At 42.5% G+C, this 17825-nt stretch overlaps 1 protein-coding gene across 1 annotated transcript; it reads left to right on the top strand.

Moving 5' to 3' along the window:
- The first annotated feature begins 10934 nt into the window (after positions 1-10934).
- LOC120990854 (proteasome subunit beta type-11-like) lies at positions 10935-11756 on the top strand. Its single transcript, XM_040419739.1, has one exon. It carries the CDS (start codon positions 10935-10937, stop codon positions 11754-11756), a length of 822 nt encoding a protein of 273 aa, XP_040275673.1.
- Positions 11757-17825: the final 6069 nt, after the last annotated feature.

The following is a 17825-nucleotide window of genomic DNA, read 5'->3' as shown; positions in this document are numbered from 1 at the left end:
CGCAATTCCACAACAGTATTTTGGGTTTTGTTTTTACGGCGTGCTTTATATAATTAAAATGACCAGCTACTTTCATTCTCCAGGTCAGTATGAATCCGGCACTACCACATATGTATATTTTTTATTGCCTTTTTATACTGAAAAAAAAAAAAAAATCTTGAAAAAAATATTTTTTTTCTTTTAGTCTTCATATTCTGACCCCTATAACTTTTTTGTGGGGCAATCTGTACTTTTCAGTGATACCATTTTGGTGTGTATATTACTTTTTGATTACTTTTTATAAAAAGTTTAGTGGGAGGAGAAGTGACCAAAAAATGACAAATTAGCCATTTTTTTTTCGCTTCACCGTTTTTCGCATTGGGATTAAAGTTTTGTAGTATCAGCATTTTTGCACGTCTGGATACCTATGATGTGTATTTTTGCTTTGGGGAAAAGAGGGGTGATTTGAATTTTTATATTTTTTTTGATTTCAACATTTTTATTGATATTTTTCAACAAAAGTATCAGCATATCATGGCTAAACATAGACATGTTAAGGTGGGTGCAACCACCAAAGAGGTAGATCCAGTAACAAAATTTCCATTATCATGGAAGGTATGGCATAACATTGACAGTTAGAAACCACAAATCAAGATCCAGTAAAACAATATTATATTACAATGATATTACCAAACGGACAAAGGCATACCAGTGAAGTGTTTTTACATAAACACCAAGGTACCACAACCAATTCGTACAGTAACGTATCTGTCATATCAGTAGGCTAAACTACAGGAGGGACCCAAATAGAAAGATATCTGAGAGTGAATCTATGCACCTTCCTCTAAATAAACACGATCTGTAAAGGTCACTCATTGGGAGAATTTCGAGTGTGCAATCCAGGGACTCCAGGTATATCTATACTTAGCAGGAGGGAGCATTGAGGGGGGAATCATTCTCTCATAACGACATGTGTTATTCAACTCCGCTACCACCTCTGAAATATCAGGAGAGATCACTTTTTTCCAATGGCGGGTTATGACTAATTTAGCTCCAAGTAAAACACGCCCCGTGATGGGTCTATATGGTGGATGAATACGTTGGATACCCAAAAATAAAAGAGCGAGATCCGGAGAAGGGGAAATATCATGGCCAGATAATTCCCTCAGCAGTACAAACACCTGTTTCCAGAAACCAGTGATAATTGGGCATGCCCACAAAATATGGAGCAATGAGCCCACGACTCCACATCCCCTCCAGCACAGAGGAGAAGAAGTAGGGTATATTATATGTAGCCTCTTGGGTGTAAAGTACCAATTTAGGAGTGTCTTAACCCCAGCTTCATAATGTGTAACACATTTAAAGTTAGAGGTCAAGAAACTTATTGCACAGGTCCAGTCCTCTCCAGAGAATGTACGACCCAGGTCCCGCTCCCATTTCAGGAATGGTTTGGATTTAGCAAACTTAGATTTGTCTCCCATATATTCGTATATATTTCCTGTTGCTCCTTTCCTTAGTAAGTTTCGGGAATAATAAAGCTGAAGGATCCCCACATGTACAGAGGGAGGCTTAGAAATAATAGACTCCAGTAGGTGCTTTACCCTAAGGTAGTTAAATATCTCTCCAGCTGAAAGCTGAAACATCTGCTGAGCTTTGTTAAACGAGAGAACACCCTCAGGACCGATAAGCTGAGAAACTCTCTCGAAGCCTTGATCCCGCCATCTGCTAAGATTGATATCTTTCAAAATCCATTCCAGTGAACGGGTATCTAAATGTGAAAACAAGGCGTCGGTAGAGTCTGCACACGTATTATGAAAGTGTAACCAGAGCTTCCCTACATGTTTCATTGTCCGGAGAGAAAGATCAGGAATTTTCCCCTTCCACAATATACTGATGAGTAGATCCCTCAACGAGCCCTCCTTAAGTGAATGGGATTCAATTTGATGCCATGCTTTATCGCAGTCTCTATCCCACCATTCCCTGGCAAGTGATAAGCCAATAGCCTTGTGATAGTCCCCTATACAGGGCAGTCCTAGACCACCGGCCTTTTTCCTTAGGAAAAGCTGTCTTTGGGCAATTCTGGGTTTAGATGATTTCCAAATATATTTGGATAATATTGCCTGCGCTTTTCGAAAAAACTGGTCAGGAACTGGGATAGGGAGAGCTCTAAATATATAAACCAATTTAGGGAGCGTCATCATTTGAAACGCTGCCACCCTGCCAACCCATGATACATCTTTCATGGTGTAAAGGGAAAAATCAGATGACATAGTTTCAAGGAGAGGCTCGTAATTCTGTCTATATAGGAGAGAGCCGGGGTACGTCAACTTGATCCCCAAATATGGGAGTTCCATATCCTGCCAGTCTAGTGAAAAACGGGATTTTAGCTCCCTGGCATCTGTCTGAGGGATATTAAGTAAAAGAGCTTGTGACTTGGAATTATTGATCTTGTAATACGAAAGTGTGCCAAAATGTGCTATTATGTCAAAAGCGGATCTCAACGACTGGAGGGGGCTCGATAATGTGAGGATGATATCGTCAGCATATAGCGAGATTCTATGGTCTCTTCCACCAATATTTATTCCTTGAACAAGGGGAGCTCTTCTAATACGCTGAGCTAAAGGCTCCAGAGCCAAGATGAACAATAGGGGTGACAGGGGACACCCTTGACGGGACCCATTGGTGATCTGGAAAGGGACCGATAACACCCCATTAACCCATACTTTGGCCAGAGGGGAGGCATATAAACTAGAGAAAGCGTTCAATATGCAACCATGAAAACCCATCTTGCGGAGGACTGAGAACGCGAACGACCAATGTAAACGGTCGAACGCTTTCTCAGCGTCTAGCGTCACCGCCAACATTTGGATATTATTACACTCAGCATGGTCAAACAGATTAATCAATCTCCTAGTATTATCTGATGAAATACGGCCCTTAACAAATCCTGTCTGGTCGTCTTTGATCAAGGAAGGGAGAATAGCTGATAATCTACTGGCAGTCAACTTGGCGAAGAGTTTGACATCTGAATTCAGCAATGAGATTGGCCTGAAATTTTGAGGAATGTCCGGGGGTTTACCAGGTTTTGGTAAGGTAACTATAAGGGCTGTGAGCATCTCAGATGGGAATGGGGTTCCCTCAAGAGCTCGATTGAAAATATCCAGTAAATAGGGGGACAGTACAGGAAAAAAATGTTTGTAGTACTCATTAGACAACCCGTCTGGGCCTGGGGATTTACCGGATGGGAGAGTGGCTACTATTTTTTGAATTTCAAGGGACGTGAGGGGGGCATTTAACAAAAGAAGCTGGTTGGGAGAAAGGGTAGGTAAATCAGATTGATTCAGAAAATTCTCCACCAATTCAGAGTAGTTATCGGGTAGAGTAACTGTTTCTTTAAGATTATAAAGGCTGTGATAATAGCTACGGAATTGTTCAGCAATGTCTCTAGGATCTAGAAGCTTCGCTTTAGATGTCGGATGTATGAGGAATGGGATTTTTGATTTGGTTTGCTGGGCCTTGAGTTGACTGGCCAGTAGCCTGCCAGCTCTGTTCCCCTGGGCATAATATCTCGACCTCAACCTTAGCAGGGATCTAGAATAGTCACGAGATAACAGACTTCCTAATTTATCTCTCTCTGCCTTCAGTAAGGAGGACACTTGAGATGTCGGTAATAGCTTATTACGATTTTCAAGATCTGCAATAGATTTAAGCAGTTGAGATATCTCTCTTTCTCTAATTTTCCGCAATTTGCATTTTAATCTAATCAGTGAGCCTCTAATAAAAGCCTTATGGGACTGCCACAGGATATATTCATCCGCGACCGAGCCAACATTGAAGTTGAAAAATTCCTGCAACTCAGCAGACAACTCCTTAATTGTATCAGGGTTGGAAAATAAATACGTGTCGTTACGCCATATGGGAGCACGTGGAAACTGATATAAATCCTCTAAGGTCAATAGTATAGGGGCATGGTCGGACCATTGAATGAGCCCAATGTCAGATGAAATTGTATGCAATAAGGTGGCTTGATCTACGAGAAACATATCAATGCGTGAGTATGAGAGATGAGGAGCAGAGAAAAATGTGTAATCTCTTTCCATGCTATGTTGAGCTCTCCACACATCAATGAGTCCCTCTACATGAAAGAGAGAGGCTAAGTCCCCTCCAGAACGCCTGGTTAAGTTGGAAGTGTCCAACGACCGATCCATCACCGAGTTAAAATCCCCACAAACAATTACCTTTCCCTGTTTCAATGAGTTTAGTTGTTTCAGTAATTTTCTCAGGAAAGTAATTTGGCGATTGTTAGGCGCATATACATTGACTATTGTGTAGGTGATGTTATTGATGGAACATACCAGGATGATGTATCGGCCGTTGGAGTCCACTTTTGAGGAGATGATAGTAAAGGCCACTGAGTTCTTGACAGCTATGAATACCCCTCTAGACTTCTTGCTAAAATGAGAATGCAATACATGAGGAAAAAATCGATTATGCACACGTTTAGCATCCGCCTGTAGTAAGTGAGTTTCCTGGATGCAAATGAGGTCCGCTCCAGCTTTGGCTGCCTCTTTCCAGACATATGATCTTTTCTGTGGACAGTTAAGTCCTTTAACGTTCAGTGATAGGATTTTAAGACCCATATGAGTGGAAAGAGGAACCAAGTTTAGTACGGTCTGACAGACAATAACAGATTATCAAACCAACTCTAATAACAGTAGGCAACTGCCTAACAATAAGCAGAAATGACAAGTAGCCACAGAGAGATGGTTAAAGCGGCAATTGGTGAACAGAAATAATTGGGTTAGGGAAAACAGAAGGAAGAAGTTAAACACCAGACAGCTGAGCCCGTCTGTGCGACAAAGGTGGCGTAAGTCCACTAATGAGGCTGAGAGGAGCCTCAAATACACGGAGTCCTTCAGCATAGAGACCGCACCTAAAATAAAAGGTTAGACAACAGACCCATTGTGAAGAATGCAATCTGGTCTCCATGTCAATAAGCCTCTGTCGACTATGGCACTATATTGGTAACAGCTTCCTTGTGTTTTTTCAGAAACCTTGTAAGTTCCGTGTAGGGAAGTCAGTCCTCTCGAGTCCCAAATGCGGATATTCGATCATCCCGGGTGCGATTCCCTCTTCTTTCCATCTGGGGAGAAATGTCCCATGACAATAGAAGTTCTCGTCCATCTGAGACAGATTTCACCACGTGAGTTTTTTCATCTTTACGGATCAGCAATTTCTGCGGATAGCCCCACTTATACGGAATATTATTATCCCTGAGAGCCAGGGTAATCGGTTGCAATTCTCTCCTTTGTCTCAATGTCGCCCTGGAAAGATCAGCAAAAAGTCTGACTGTTTGAAAAGGAGCAGGCAGGTTGTTGCAGTTTCTAGCTGCTAACATTAAGGCTTCCTTAGTGTGGAAGAAATGGATCCGAGCAATCGTATCTCTTGGAACATCAGCGCTAAGATGTGGTGGTTTTGGAAGTCTGTGTGCCCTATCGATGATCATGTCAGGGACCGGTATTTTAGGTAACAACGCTTTTATGAGGCTCTTGAGATATGCTTGTAAATCTCGGGGTGCTATTTCTTCTGGAATACCCCGGAATTTCACGTTGTTCCTTCTGGAACGGTCTTCCATATCCGCTAGCTTGCTCTTAACAGTCTCCAGTTCATCAGCTAAATCATTATGAGCATCTATTATGTTGTTCTGTGAAGTGGCAAAATCTGCCATTTTGTTCTCCACATGCAAAAGCTTATCTGAAGTCTCTTTGACTTTGGACGCCAGGGGGTTAATCAGCCCTGCCATGTCTGCACGCAGGGACTGGTGCAAGGCCATCAGCATATTTTTCATGGAATCTTCACATAAGGGCTTATCTGAGGCCTGATATGCATTAAAAGGAACCACTGCTGGGGACATCACAGCTTGTGCCCATGATCCCGTACTGACCTCAGGAGGGCATGATGTGTCCAAACGCGGTTTTTGTTTCTGGGGGCTGCAAGATGGAGAGAGCCCTGCCAGGTCAGCAGTGGCGCCGCTCTGAGTAGCTGTAGCCCCTGGGGTTCCCAGGTCACTAGGCGTCGGTGGGAACGAAGGAAACTCCGTTTCTGTTAAAGAGAGGATGTCGGGCTCTAGCGGAGGTGAGGCGGATCCAGAAGGGCTTCTCGGCGACGCGCTGCCATGAGGAGATGAGGTACGCATTCCGGTGCGGGAGCCCGCGCCATCTTTAGCTGGGCCCCGCTCAAAGAAGCCATCAAGGTTTCCGCTTTGCAGCCTGGGAAGCTGCCTTTTCGACTTGCCCATGTTGTCCAGGAAGGTGTCCAGCTTTTATCGCCAATGCAGGCACAGAGGAGGCAGGGTCCGTAGCTCTGGGAAGCTTCTCTGAACACGCTGAGGTGCAGGAGCTGTGGGATCAAGCGGCCATTCCTCTCAGCAGCCAATTTTTATATTTTTTAAAAAAAAAAATTTATTTACAAAAATTCTTACTTTTATTTTACACTAGCATTGGAGTCAATGAGGATTTTACTGTATTTCTATGAAGCCCTGCCACGGGCTCCATAGAAATTACTAGGCAGCAGCCTCCTGTCTCACAGGAGGACAGGGGCTGCTGTTAACACAATCCGGCTCCCCCGATCCCTGCCGGGGGGAGCCGGAGCACAGCCAGAAGTGCGCACTTCCCGGTTTTCAGCATTCAGATGCCTGTGGTCAGGACTAACCATGGCATCTGAAGTGTTAAATGTTCGTGACCGGCATTACCTCCGGTCGTGGACATTAGCTGCCTGTGCCTGCTGTATGAAACAGTAGGCACCCTGCGGCTATGGTGCCCGCTCTGCTTAGGAGCAGACACCATCTCTAAAGTCCCAACAGCCGACGTAATTTTTTTTTTTTTGTATTGCATGATGCGTTCAAAATAAAGATTAGAATTTTTTAACCGCAAGTGCCAGAAGATTTGTGTAGGATTTGGGCTCATTCAGATGGCCGTATGCTGTCCGCAAAAATGCGGATCCATTTTTTTGCGGATTAGATGCTGTTTTCTATGGGGCCCTTTTCTTCCATTGCACGGCTCAGCAAAAAAATTAAACATGTCATATACTTGTCAGTGAAAATCAGGACATGGCCCTATTAAAGTCTATGGATCAGCAGAAAAACGGAATGCAATCAGTTCCGCATTTTTGTGGACAGCATACGGCTGTCTGAATGAGCCCTTACAGCATAAAGAGTGGACTGAATGGCACAGCCAAGCCTGTGGTCCTCTAGAGTACTGTGGAGATCCAAGAGGTGCATTACTGCTGCAAAAGGGGGAGCGAATAAATTTTTTTCACTTTACATATTATTAACATGTCTATCAACTTTTTGTTCTTGGTGTAGATATGCTGTTTGTCTCTTTCCCTGGCTTAGTGTCAATGTTCTTTCCTGTGTTTCCTTTCCTTGCTATGTCTGTTCCTGGCCAAATCTGTTCCTCATAGTAGCTTGACTGGTCTTCTTCTACTCCTAGCCAAGCCACGGTGGTTCCTGGTCAAGTCTGTTCCTTTTGCCAGCCAGCCTGCTATGTCGGATCTTTGCAAAGTAAGTTCAATTACTCCAAGTGTATATCAACTCTGATTCATTGCTGCTTGTCCACAGATCAGCATTGTACAGCTCCAAGGCAAGACATAGTTCAGCTATTCCAGGTGTGTTTCAGTTCTGCTTCATCGCTGCATGGCCACATCTCTGCATTATAAAGCAGTATTCCTGTTTAGCTACTTGAAGCCAAGGCAAGTCTGTTTGATTTGGTGCATTTCTTGATGTCAATCTACCTTGCCCTCTGCCAATCCAGCCAAAACAGTTGTGTTGCAAGTATAATGCCTCATTCAAGCATCAGTGATTTTGAGCCAAAACCAGGTTCGGCTCTACACACAGAACAGGTGCAGATCTTTCCCTTATGTCTGTGGAGGCTCCAATCCTGGTTTTGGCTCACAATCACTGATGGAAATCAATGACCAAAACACTGACGTGTGAATGAGACTTAACTCTGCTACTCCATGTGTTAAATTGGTAATTCAGTATTGCACGTATATGGCTGATGTTTCGTTTGGCTATATCATTATTAACCGTTGACTCTGCTTTTCCATGTGTCAACTCGGCTATCCTATGTTGCCACTGCAAAATGGTGTCAACTATACAGACACGCTTACCTGAGCCTTCTTACTTCTTCTGGAGTCTGTTTTAATTATTGGACTGCGTTCATACTTCCTTGCTCTTTGCTGAGTCCACTTACAGAGCGGACCCCGTATCGTTTTCATGTCGACCTCGTCACTTGGGAGTGTCTGGGGTTGGGACATCGGTCCCAACAAATTTAGGCCTCTTGCACACGAACGTTGTGTGCTCGTGGCCGTATTGCGGCCTGCATACGGCGGGCCCGCAATACAAGTGCACCAGCCCATGCGCACTCCACATCGCGGATGCGGACCCATTCACTTGAATGGGTCCGCAATCACGGAGATGCAGAACGGAAGCATGGATCGGAACCCCACGAAAGCACTACAGAGTGCTTCCATGGTGTTTCTGTTCGTGCCTCCGCACCACAAAAAAACATAACTTGTTCTAATTTTTTGCGGTGCGGACGTATCACGGACCCATTCAAGTTGAATAGGTCTCAATCCATCCCGGCTGAAATGGCGGTCCCCAATGCACGGAACGGATGCACAACGTTCGTGTGCAAGAGGCCTTACTTTCATTTATGCCTGAAAACAGCCAGGCTGTCAGGGACTGGAGTAGTTTTTACACTAGGCTCACTTTCCCTGCCAGTGCCGTTTTTTGTAAATGACCCCCACTGAATTTTGGCAAAACTTTTGATATGTCTCTATGACATATCAATAGTTTGTCCAAAACTCAGTGACACTTCGGGGATCCACATTCATATCTTGTATTATTGTATGCTGAATCTGAACTGTTGCTTATCATCTGTACCATCAGCTTTCAATAAAGTACTGTTAAACGGTAACAAGTTCCCTATGCATTTCCTTGGTCAGGAACACTTTGTGAATAGGGTGCAAGAATCACTTGTAGAAATATTTAGAAAGTTTATAGAATTGTAAATGTCAAGCAGTGATGATGAGTGACCAAAGTAATGACCTTTTACAGGTAATGAAAATGGAAGGAGGACAAATGATTTAAGGGACACCTCAGAGGCTGCATTACGGTGCTGGTTAGAGTGGCTTTCTGGCTAACAAATTTACAATTTATAATATTAAAAGATTAAATAGTAATATGCAGGTAGGCTGGGGGAGTTGCAGCTCTATCCTGTCATTGGTTGCTACTAAAGTCTTTGACAGGGTGGTGTAGGACTTTCAATTTTATTAGCTGGACAAAACATCTTTATTGTAATCCTTATGCACGTATTAACGTCAGATGGGACTTAAAGGGGTTATCTAAAACTATAACAGACCTCCCAGAGTGGGCAACCCTGTGTTGATCATACTTACCTGGTTCCCACTGCTGGGTTCGATCTCCATTGGTCCATGGTCGGCTATTCACCCCCCTACTGCACTGAAATAAACATCCTGTTGATGGGGAAAGCGGCGGCACTTTACCGCTGCAGCCAATCACTGGCCACAGTGGTCACCTGCTTCCCTTGCGAGTGATTGTGGACATATGGATGCGTACATTACATGGATATCATCCATATGCTGTCCGTATCCATATGTGTGTTCTGCAAATTATGCAGTCCATGGACCCATTGAAGTCAATAGATCTACCAAAAAATGCATATGGCACACAGATGGTATCCGTATATTGTGGATTGATGGTTTGTAGACCACAAAACGGATATTCTTGTGTACAGAGGCCTTACATTGGTTGTCTCACTTTAGCAAGTGGCATTTATCATGTACAAGGCACTTCCTAATATATTGATTGTCCATATTGCTTCCGTTGCCTTTTCATTTTTCCATCGCATTATAAACTGCCCGTTTCCATGGTTATGACTACCTTTTAATCTATCAATGGTGGCCGTGCTTGCACACTATAGGAAAAATCTCAGGCCTCTCTGGTGGCCAGGACCACAGGAGCGCACATAAGCTAGTGCTTTTTCCTATAGTGTGCATGCATGACCATCACTGATGGATTGAAAGGTGGTCATAACCATGGAAATGAGCAGTGTATATTGTGATTGAAAAATGAATCCAGCCAGCAAAGGAAGCAATATGGATAATAACAGTACATTAGTAAGTGGCTTGTGTTAACTTGCTCTACAAAATAAATTCTATTTGCTGAAGTGAGACAACCTCTTTAACCTGGGGCCACAGGGAAATTACACCGTGGGCCCATGCCTAGGAGGGCCAATCAAGCCCTCCTCACAGCCACCAGCCGGGTACATAATCAAATTTGAGTCATGTCTCAAGGTCTATTTAAAGTCATAAATTTCTCCCGAAAGCCAAATATCCCTAATATTTTGTAAGTAGTGTATAAGAGAGGCAGTGAGGGCAGGGCAGTGAATGTCTTCACTATTCAGTACTGTGCTGAACAGTGAAGATGGGCAGCTCACTGCCAAAAGACAACTTCAGTTATTTCATTAAAAAAATCCCAAATCAACAAAGTACATAAAAAAAATGTTTATTATCAATTGCCCTACACATTTATAAAAACAAATGGCAATTACGCTTTCAGGTGAAAACTGACTGTGTCTTAAGGGGTTAAATAAGGTATGTACAAGATTACTGCTCTGCATCAGTAGAAAGACTGTTTATGTACTTCTGAACTAATGCTGCAGCATCATGATGCTGCTTCCCCTCATTTATCATCTTCTCTTCCTCTTCATGCTTTGGCATGCACTTTAGCACAAGCATCTTATTTCAAGAGATGCTGAACAGGGATTGGATCTCATTATTTACAGTGTATTATATATCTTCAAATACCATTTACCTCCTTAAAGTAAGATTAATGCAACATCACTATCAGCATTTAGGATTTTGTAGATGAAATGGCACTACAAAGTGTTTGTGGATGGGATGCAACTAATTCAAGCCTAAATCTGTTTCCATCCTACAATTTAACCGTCAAACGTTCTCCTAACTTTCTTCAGACATTCCAAGGTTCTTCTTCTCACCATCGTGACTCTGGACCCCCACCACAGGCACATGGCACAACCACTTTGGCCTTCCGTTATGCAAGGGGTATTGCTGTTGCAACTGATTCACGTTCTTCGGCTGGAAAACTTGTCTGCAGCCCAGATAGTCGCAAGGCTTTCCTAATTCACAGTCATCTGCTGGCCACCACTTCAGGAAGTGCAGCTGACTGCCAGTTCTTTGGCCGAGCTTTGGCCAGAGAGTGCAAGCTGTATAAAGTGAGGAATGGGGACATGCCAAGTGTTCGTGGAGCTGCCAGAATGTTGAGTGTCCTCATGATGCCATTCCGAGGAACTGATATCTGTGCTGCAGTTACTCTTTGTGGCTGGGATCGGAATGGACCTTGCATCTGTTATGTATACAATGATGGAACCCGCCTTTGTTCTGATATAATTTCTGTGGGATCAGGCTCCCCATATGCATATAGCATAATTGATGAAGGCTATAGGCCTGGAATGGAGGAAGAAGAAGCCCGTCAACTAGCCAGACGTTCAGTGTGCCATGCAGGGAGAAGAGATGCCTATTCTGGCGGATTTGTGGATGTGTACTGGGTTAGAGAAGGGGGTTGTGAGAGGGATCCTAGGGAAGACCAGGTACAACTTTATGCGAAAATAGAAAAAGAACAAAAGAAAAATCAGGAGAGCAGCCTGACTGGCAATGCCAAGCATGCAAACTAACCTTTCCAATAAATAGCATGCCTACGTGAATTCATTTTTATGTGTATTACAATATGATTCTTCTCTTAACTATACACTACTAATTTCTCAGCACTATGTTGTCATAATTCAATTTAGGGTTTATCTGATGCTGTATAGCTTTTGAGTTGTATCAGCTTATTTTGCCAATTTGATGGAAGCTCTAGCATGCATTATAGTGTATCTACCAACATACATATTATCTACAAACTTGCATAGAATAAATGCCTACTATACAAAAAAACTTAAAAAAAAACTAAATCTATGTGAAATACAGGTGAAACTCAAAAAATTAGAATATTGTGCAAAGTTCATTTATTTCAGTAATGCAACATAAAAGGTGAAACTAACATATGAGAGACTCATTACATGCAAAGCGAGATATTTCAAGCCTTTATTTGTTATAATCTGGATGATTATGGCTTACAAGCTTATGAAACCCCAAAGTCACAATCTCAGGTACCCTTTGCTCAGGGGGTATGGATTAATTAGCTAACTAGAGTGTGACACTTTGAGCCTAGAATATTGAACCTTTTCACAATATTCTAATTTTAAGCTGCATTAATGCAATTCCTTTTATAAATTGACTTTTGCACGATATTCTAATTTTTCGAGTTTCACCTGTATGTGTATTATTCATCATTCAAATGTAAGATCAATGGGAGACTTGTAGATATTATAAATGTATGGTACCTTAAAATGTATTGGTGTGAGTAAAGGAGGTATTTTCATAGAGAAACCCATAGTGACCTAGAAGACTTCAATAAAAGCAGAAGACTAACCCAAAAGCTGGATGAATTATTCAGTTGTGTCTTTGACAGTTCTTGGTTTTGTAGATGTTGCTGCTTAAAGTGCACCTGTCTTTTGACAGTAACAGTTTAAATAGGGTTTTCTGGGAATATTGATTTTTAAACAAGTGCCAGAGTCTGCCCCCTGAAATACAAGAATCATACTTAGCTTCTCCGGTTCACCACGCTGCCTCCATCCTCCAGCCCCTGCACTGTATACATCTGGCAGTGCATGGGCATGGTCATATGCACCGCTCCAGGCAATGGCTAGCTTCAGTGCTGATGTGGCCATAAGCAGCATATCATCGCTGAAGCCATGGAGCGACGTGAAGCAGGTAAGTATGAATATTCTACTTCAGAGGGCAGACCGCTGGCACTTGCTTAAAAATCTTTACCAGAAACCCCCTTTAAGGAGCCTTTCGCTATCAATCAGAAAATTACCTGGAGATGTAGTTGTTCTCTCGTATGAAATCTTTAATATTCTGTTCAGTTGTTTCTGAGCTTTCTTGCTCTAACAGATGCTGGATTTCCAAAAGCGATTTCCACTAATAGCAGCTGTTATCATGCTCATAGGGGTTGTCACAGAGCCTTCAACAGACCCAGACACTGTCTGTATAAAGGTAAGGAGTATGTACACTTTTTCAATCATTTTGTAATGACTGCAATGCATCTAAATGTAATAACTAGTCCAATGGCTAACCTACAGACAGTAGAAGAGGGGCAGAAATGCACATGACTGCAGGATCTGGCTACGCAGAGTTTTTTTTTGTAGTCTGCATATACACAGGCTTTACAAAACAGTATAGTATTTTATAGTCAAGACTTTAAAAAGTTGCATCATTTCTGTTTTAGATTTATTCAGGCATTAAAAACTATAAAAGGATAATAAAATAAAAGGGCACAGGACTTTAAAACTCCCTATAGTACCACATCTGTCACCAGACCCCTTTAAGAAAGATTATCTTTCTTTCAAAAACACATCAATAGGTGCTATTGCTAGGGGCCACATCAATCTGTAATATGGATGTACATATAGAAATTATAGACATAGCTGAAGGGTTCTCCGGGCTAGTTATAAAAACTGCCTTTTTCTTCTAACCCGTGGCAGAAAGACATCTTGGTTAATACTTTAGGGCCCTTTACACTAGCCGACAATTGAACAGATCATCGCGATGATCTGGCGGTGTAAGTGTATTGCTGATTACCCGATGAATGAGCAAAACACTCATCCATCGGGTAATTGTATCTTTTGTGCAGCACGATCAAAACACGATCTGCGTGGAGAAGAGCGATGGCATTAGCGATCGCACCCCCCCATACACTTGAGGAGCTGGAGGAGATCGGTACATGTAAATACAACGGTCTCCTCTGCTAGCAATCAGCAGATTGTCGGGAAGGAACGTTTCCTTCCCGAAAGTCTGCTAGATCGTCATCCCATGTAAAGGGACCATTACCCGTTCTTCACTCCGTCAATGTCGCACCGCAGTTCCCGCTGCACTCACACAGGCTTCGGGATCTTCCAACCCAGGTCCCTAATGGATGTGTGCGCTTCTCTTCCTGTTCAGCTGCATAATTGTAAATGCAGCTGAACAGGAAGAGAAGCGCACACATCTGGTCAAAACTTGGGCAGAGGAGCCCCCAGCCTTTGTACGTGTAGTGGGGACAGTGGCATTGGCAGAGTGTGGGGCGGGTAAGTATTAACCAAGCTGTCTTTCTTTCACAGGTTAGATGAAATGGAAGAGAAACCCTTTAAGATTCAGATAAAAATTAAAAAATGACGTGTCACCACTACCGATATGTGTTTTCGTAAGTTCTTGAAATAAGAATTCTGAAGCATCTTTTCTTAGGTGTCTGCATTGTGCTGTTTCTGTGTTATTCATCCTAGAAGTGTATGAATTGACAACTGGGCGTCTCAAAGGGGTGTCTATACACAGCCTGCCACTGGCAGCACTGATTGGACAATGTCAGATTGTGCAGAGCTACTAACTAGTAACACCCACTTTATTACACATAGATATGAGGAAAGATGCTCCAGAATACTTATAATATGGGGAATACAAGCATTTAGTAAAATAGACATGTCAGGAATGCTGATAGATCCTCTTTAAACTCTTGATCTCCGCACATCTCACATAATGTATGATATTCCCTCTTACTTATACAGTACACAAGAAAAAAACATACAAAAGAACCTACAACAGAAAGAACATACAACTAAAAAAAAATACCTGAGAATGTCGAAATAGAGTGAGTACAGTAATTTGTCCCAAAGGACTAGAAAAGCTTGCAGGTATCCCATCTCTGACAGGAATTCTAGCTGGGTTACTTGATAGTTCTAAACATGCTTTCCTTCTTTAATTTTGACTTACTTCAGATCAGACTTAAAGAGGATCTGTAGCCTCTCCTAACTAGGGCTGCAGCTATCGATTATTTTTGCAATCAAGTATTCTATTGATTAATCCATCGATTAATCGAATACTCTAATAAGAAAAAAAAACAATTAAAAGACTGTTTTCCTTTAAAAAAACAACTTATCATCCCCCCCAATGCCATCAGACCTCCCTGCCATCAGCTACCCCCATGCCATCATCAGCTGCCCCCCCCAGTGCCATCAGCTGACCCCCCAATGCCATCAGCTGGCCCCCTAGTGCCATCATCTACCCCCCCAGTGCCATCAGCTGCCCCGCAGTGCCATCAGCTGCCCCCCCCCCACTGCCATCAGCTCTTTCTCCCCCTTCCCCAGTACCATGAGGCTAGACACAAAGTCTAGCACCCCTTTAAAATATTTATGATGCAAAACACCTCTTATAATGAACAGTAACACTTCACAACACAGTCGTTTTTTGTACAGGACGGGTAAGTGACTGACGAGTGGTGTACATGCTGTCATGTGGGAGACGCTACAGTAGCTGATAAAACCTGGTGGGTTAGAAGAAGCTTCTAGTGAAAGCTATAGGGAACGCAGTCTGGAAACAACAGTGGATATTATAAGCCTTGCAGTACTATGAATGCAACGGACATATGCCAGCGGGTGACCACAGAGCGTGAGTAATAGCAAGCGCTTCACTCATGCTCCACGGTCACATGACACAAACGAATCCTCGATGCAAAAAAAAAGTAAGTGTCGAGTAAGACTACTTTCATACTCGCGTTTTGGGCGGATCTGCAAAAACGGATCCATTACAATAATATAATAATACAGCCGCATACATCCGTCATGAACGGATCCATTTGTATTATCTTTAACATAGCCAAGACGGATCCGTCTCCAATTGACTTTCAGTGGAGTTCATGACGGATCCGTTTTCTTTGTGCCAGCTCAGTTTCGTCAAGCGGACAGCAAAACGCTGCAGGCAGCGTTTTGGTGTCCGCCTCCAGAGCAGAATAGAGACTGATCGGAGGCAAACTGATGCATTCTAAGCGGATCCTTTTCCATTCAGAATGCATTAGGGCAAAACCGATCCGTTTTGGACCGATTGTGAGAGCCCTGAACGGATCTCACAAACGGAAAGCCAAAACGCCAGTGTGAAAGTAGCCTTACTCGATTTAATCGAGTGATCGTTTCAGCCCTTCTCCTGACATACTTGTTTTGGCATCTAGAGATTTCCTCATGTAATACCAATTCTGGAGCATCTACTAAAATTATCCTACCTACCAACCAATCATACATTATGTGCTTTTTATCATGACAAAATTTTTAGAAAACACATGAAACCAAAATAATGTGTTAGGAAAAATGCATAGCTTTCATGTGAAAATCCAGAACACTGATAATTTCCGTTTCCTACAAAGAGGGACAAGAGAATGCGAAGAGAGAGTTGCAGTGGAGGAAAACTACGGGGGAATTAAAGGTTCTATGGTAGTTTTCTGGTATAGAAAAGTCATATTTTTTTGTGCAAGCCTCAGTTTGCTAAAAAATTGTAACGTTTGGCCCATTTACAACTCGCTGACCACTTTTTTTGGAGTCCCCCCCTACTAAACAGTGCCTCCCCCTGCTTTTTAAAAACCTTTTTGGTGGAATTTTTTGTTCACACATTTTTTACAAGCACTTGGGTCCTGAATGCCTCCCCCATGCGGCAATTGGGGGAGCCACTGCTTGTCTGTGAAAGCCCTGGTCTCTATGAAAAAAACAGGGCTTTTAGAGCTGTAGTTCTTTTGGAGCACTGGAGTAAATCTGCAATTCAAAGCAATGTATTGTAGAAGCAATCTAATGATTGCTTATTATAGTCATCTTTTCTAGGGTGACAAAAAAAGTTAAAAAAATATAAAAATATAATATATATATATATATTTTAAAAGATACAAATTCGAATCACCCCTCTTTCACTATAAGTAAAATAAGTAATAAAAAAATAAACATCAAAAGCATTGTCGTATCCCAAAATGCACGAACTATTAAAATATAAATGGATTTATCCCAAACAGTGAATGCCTTAACTGAAAAAAAAAATATCTAAATGGTTGATCTGCCATTTTTTTGTTACTTGATCTCCCCCCAAAAATGTAATCAAAAGTGATCAAAAAGTCATACACACTCAAAAATGGTATCAATAAAAACTACGGATTGCCCCACAAAAATGCACAGCTCAATTGACGTAACTATAAAAAAGTTGGGGGTCACAATATAGCAATGAAAACAAAAAAGTGTTAAAACACAAGAAAACTATATAAATGTGGTATCGTTGTAATTGTAGTGACCCAGAGAATGATGAATGAAGCACGGGATTGCGTATTTTCTTTCCAATTCCACCCCATTTGGAATTTTCCAGTTAAATTCAGGATAGACATAACGCCAGTGTCCAAAAAAATATTATATTTTGCTAGCTAGCTTATGTGGTATTCCCAATAGCGCTATATTTCCTTCCTCCCTGTAAAGCTGTGGTATCGCAGCAGGACCGCAACGTAACTGCCGCGCTATTGTGGTAAGAAACTAAAGTAACAGTGATACCGCGCTCTAACTTTATGGACATAGGATGCAATAACTAATACCTCCACCCCCTAGTTAGAGAGCACCCCACAGACTAAGTGCAATCCTTGTGGGTGAGCTTCACATAACACGGGGTCCTCCGTTTGCGTGGGGTATTCCTGGGGTACTGCAGGCACAGGTCGGGTGCTTTAGACCATAGAGTCAGCCGGTGGCGCGGCTCTTGAAACACTATAGTGGTTCGCGCTAGCACGGAGCGAAAGTGACGTCACTACTATGACTACAGAGAGTCACAGATACCACTAGACCTCTCTAAGCGTTTTGGATAGATTCGCTATC

Source organism: Bufo bufo, chromosome 2 (assembly GCF_905171765.1).
Source record: "Bufo bufo chromosome 2, aBufBuf1.1, whole genome shotgun sequence".
Lineage (NCBI taxonomy): Eukaryota > Metazoa > Chordata > Amphibia > Anura > Bufonidae > Bufo > Bufo bufo.
Note: the sequence above shows the minus strand (reverse complement) of the source record. Positions and strands in the feature narration are given on the sequence as shown.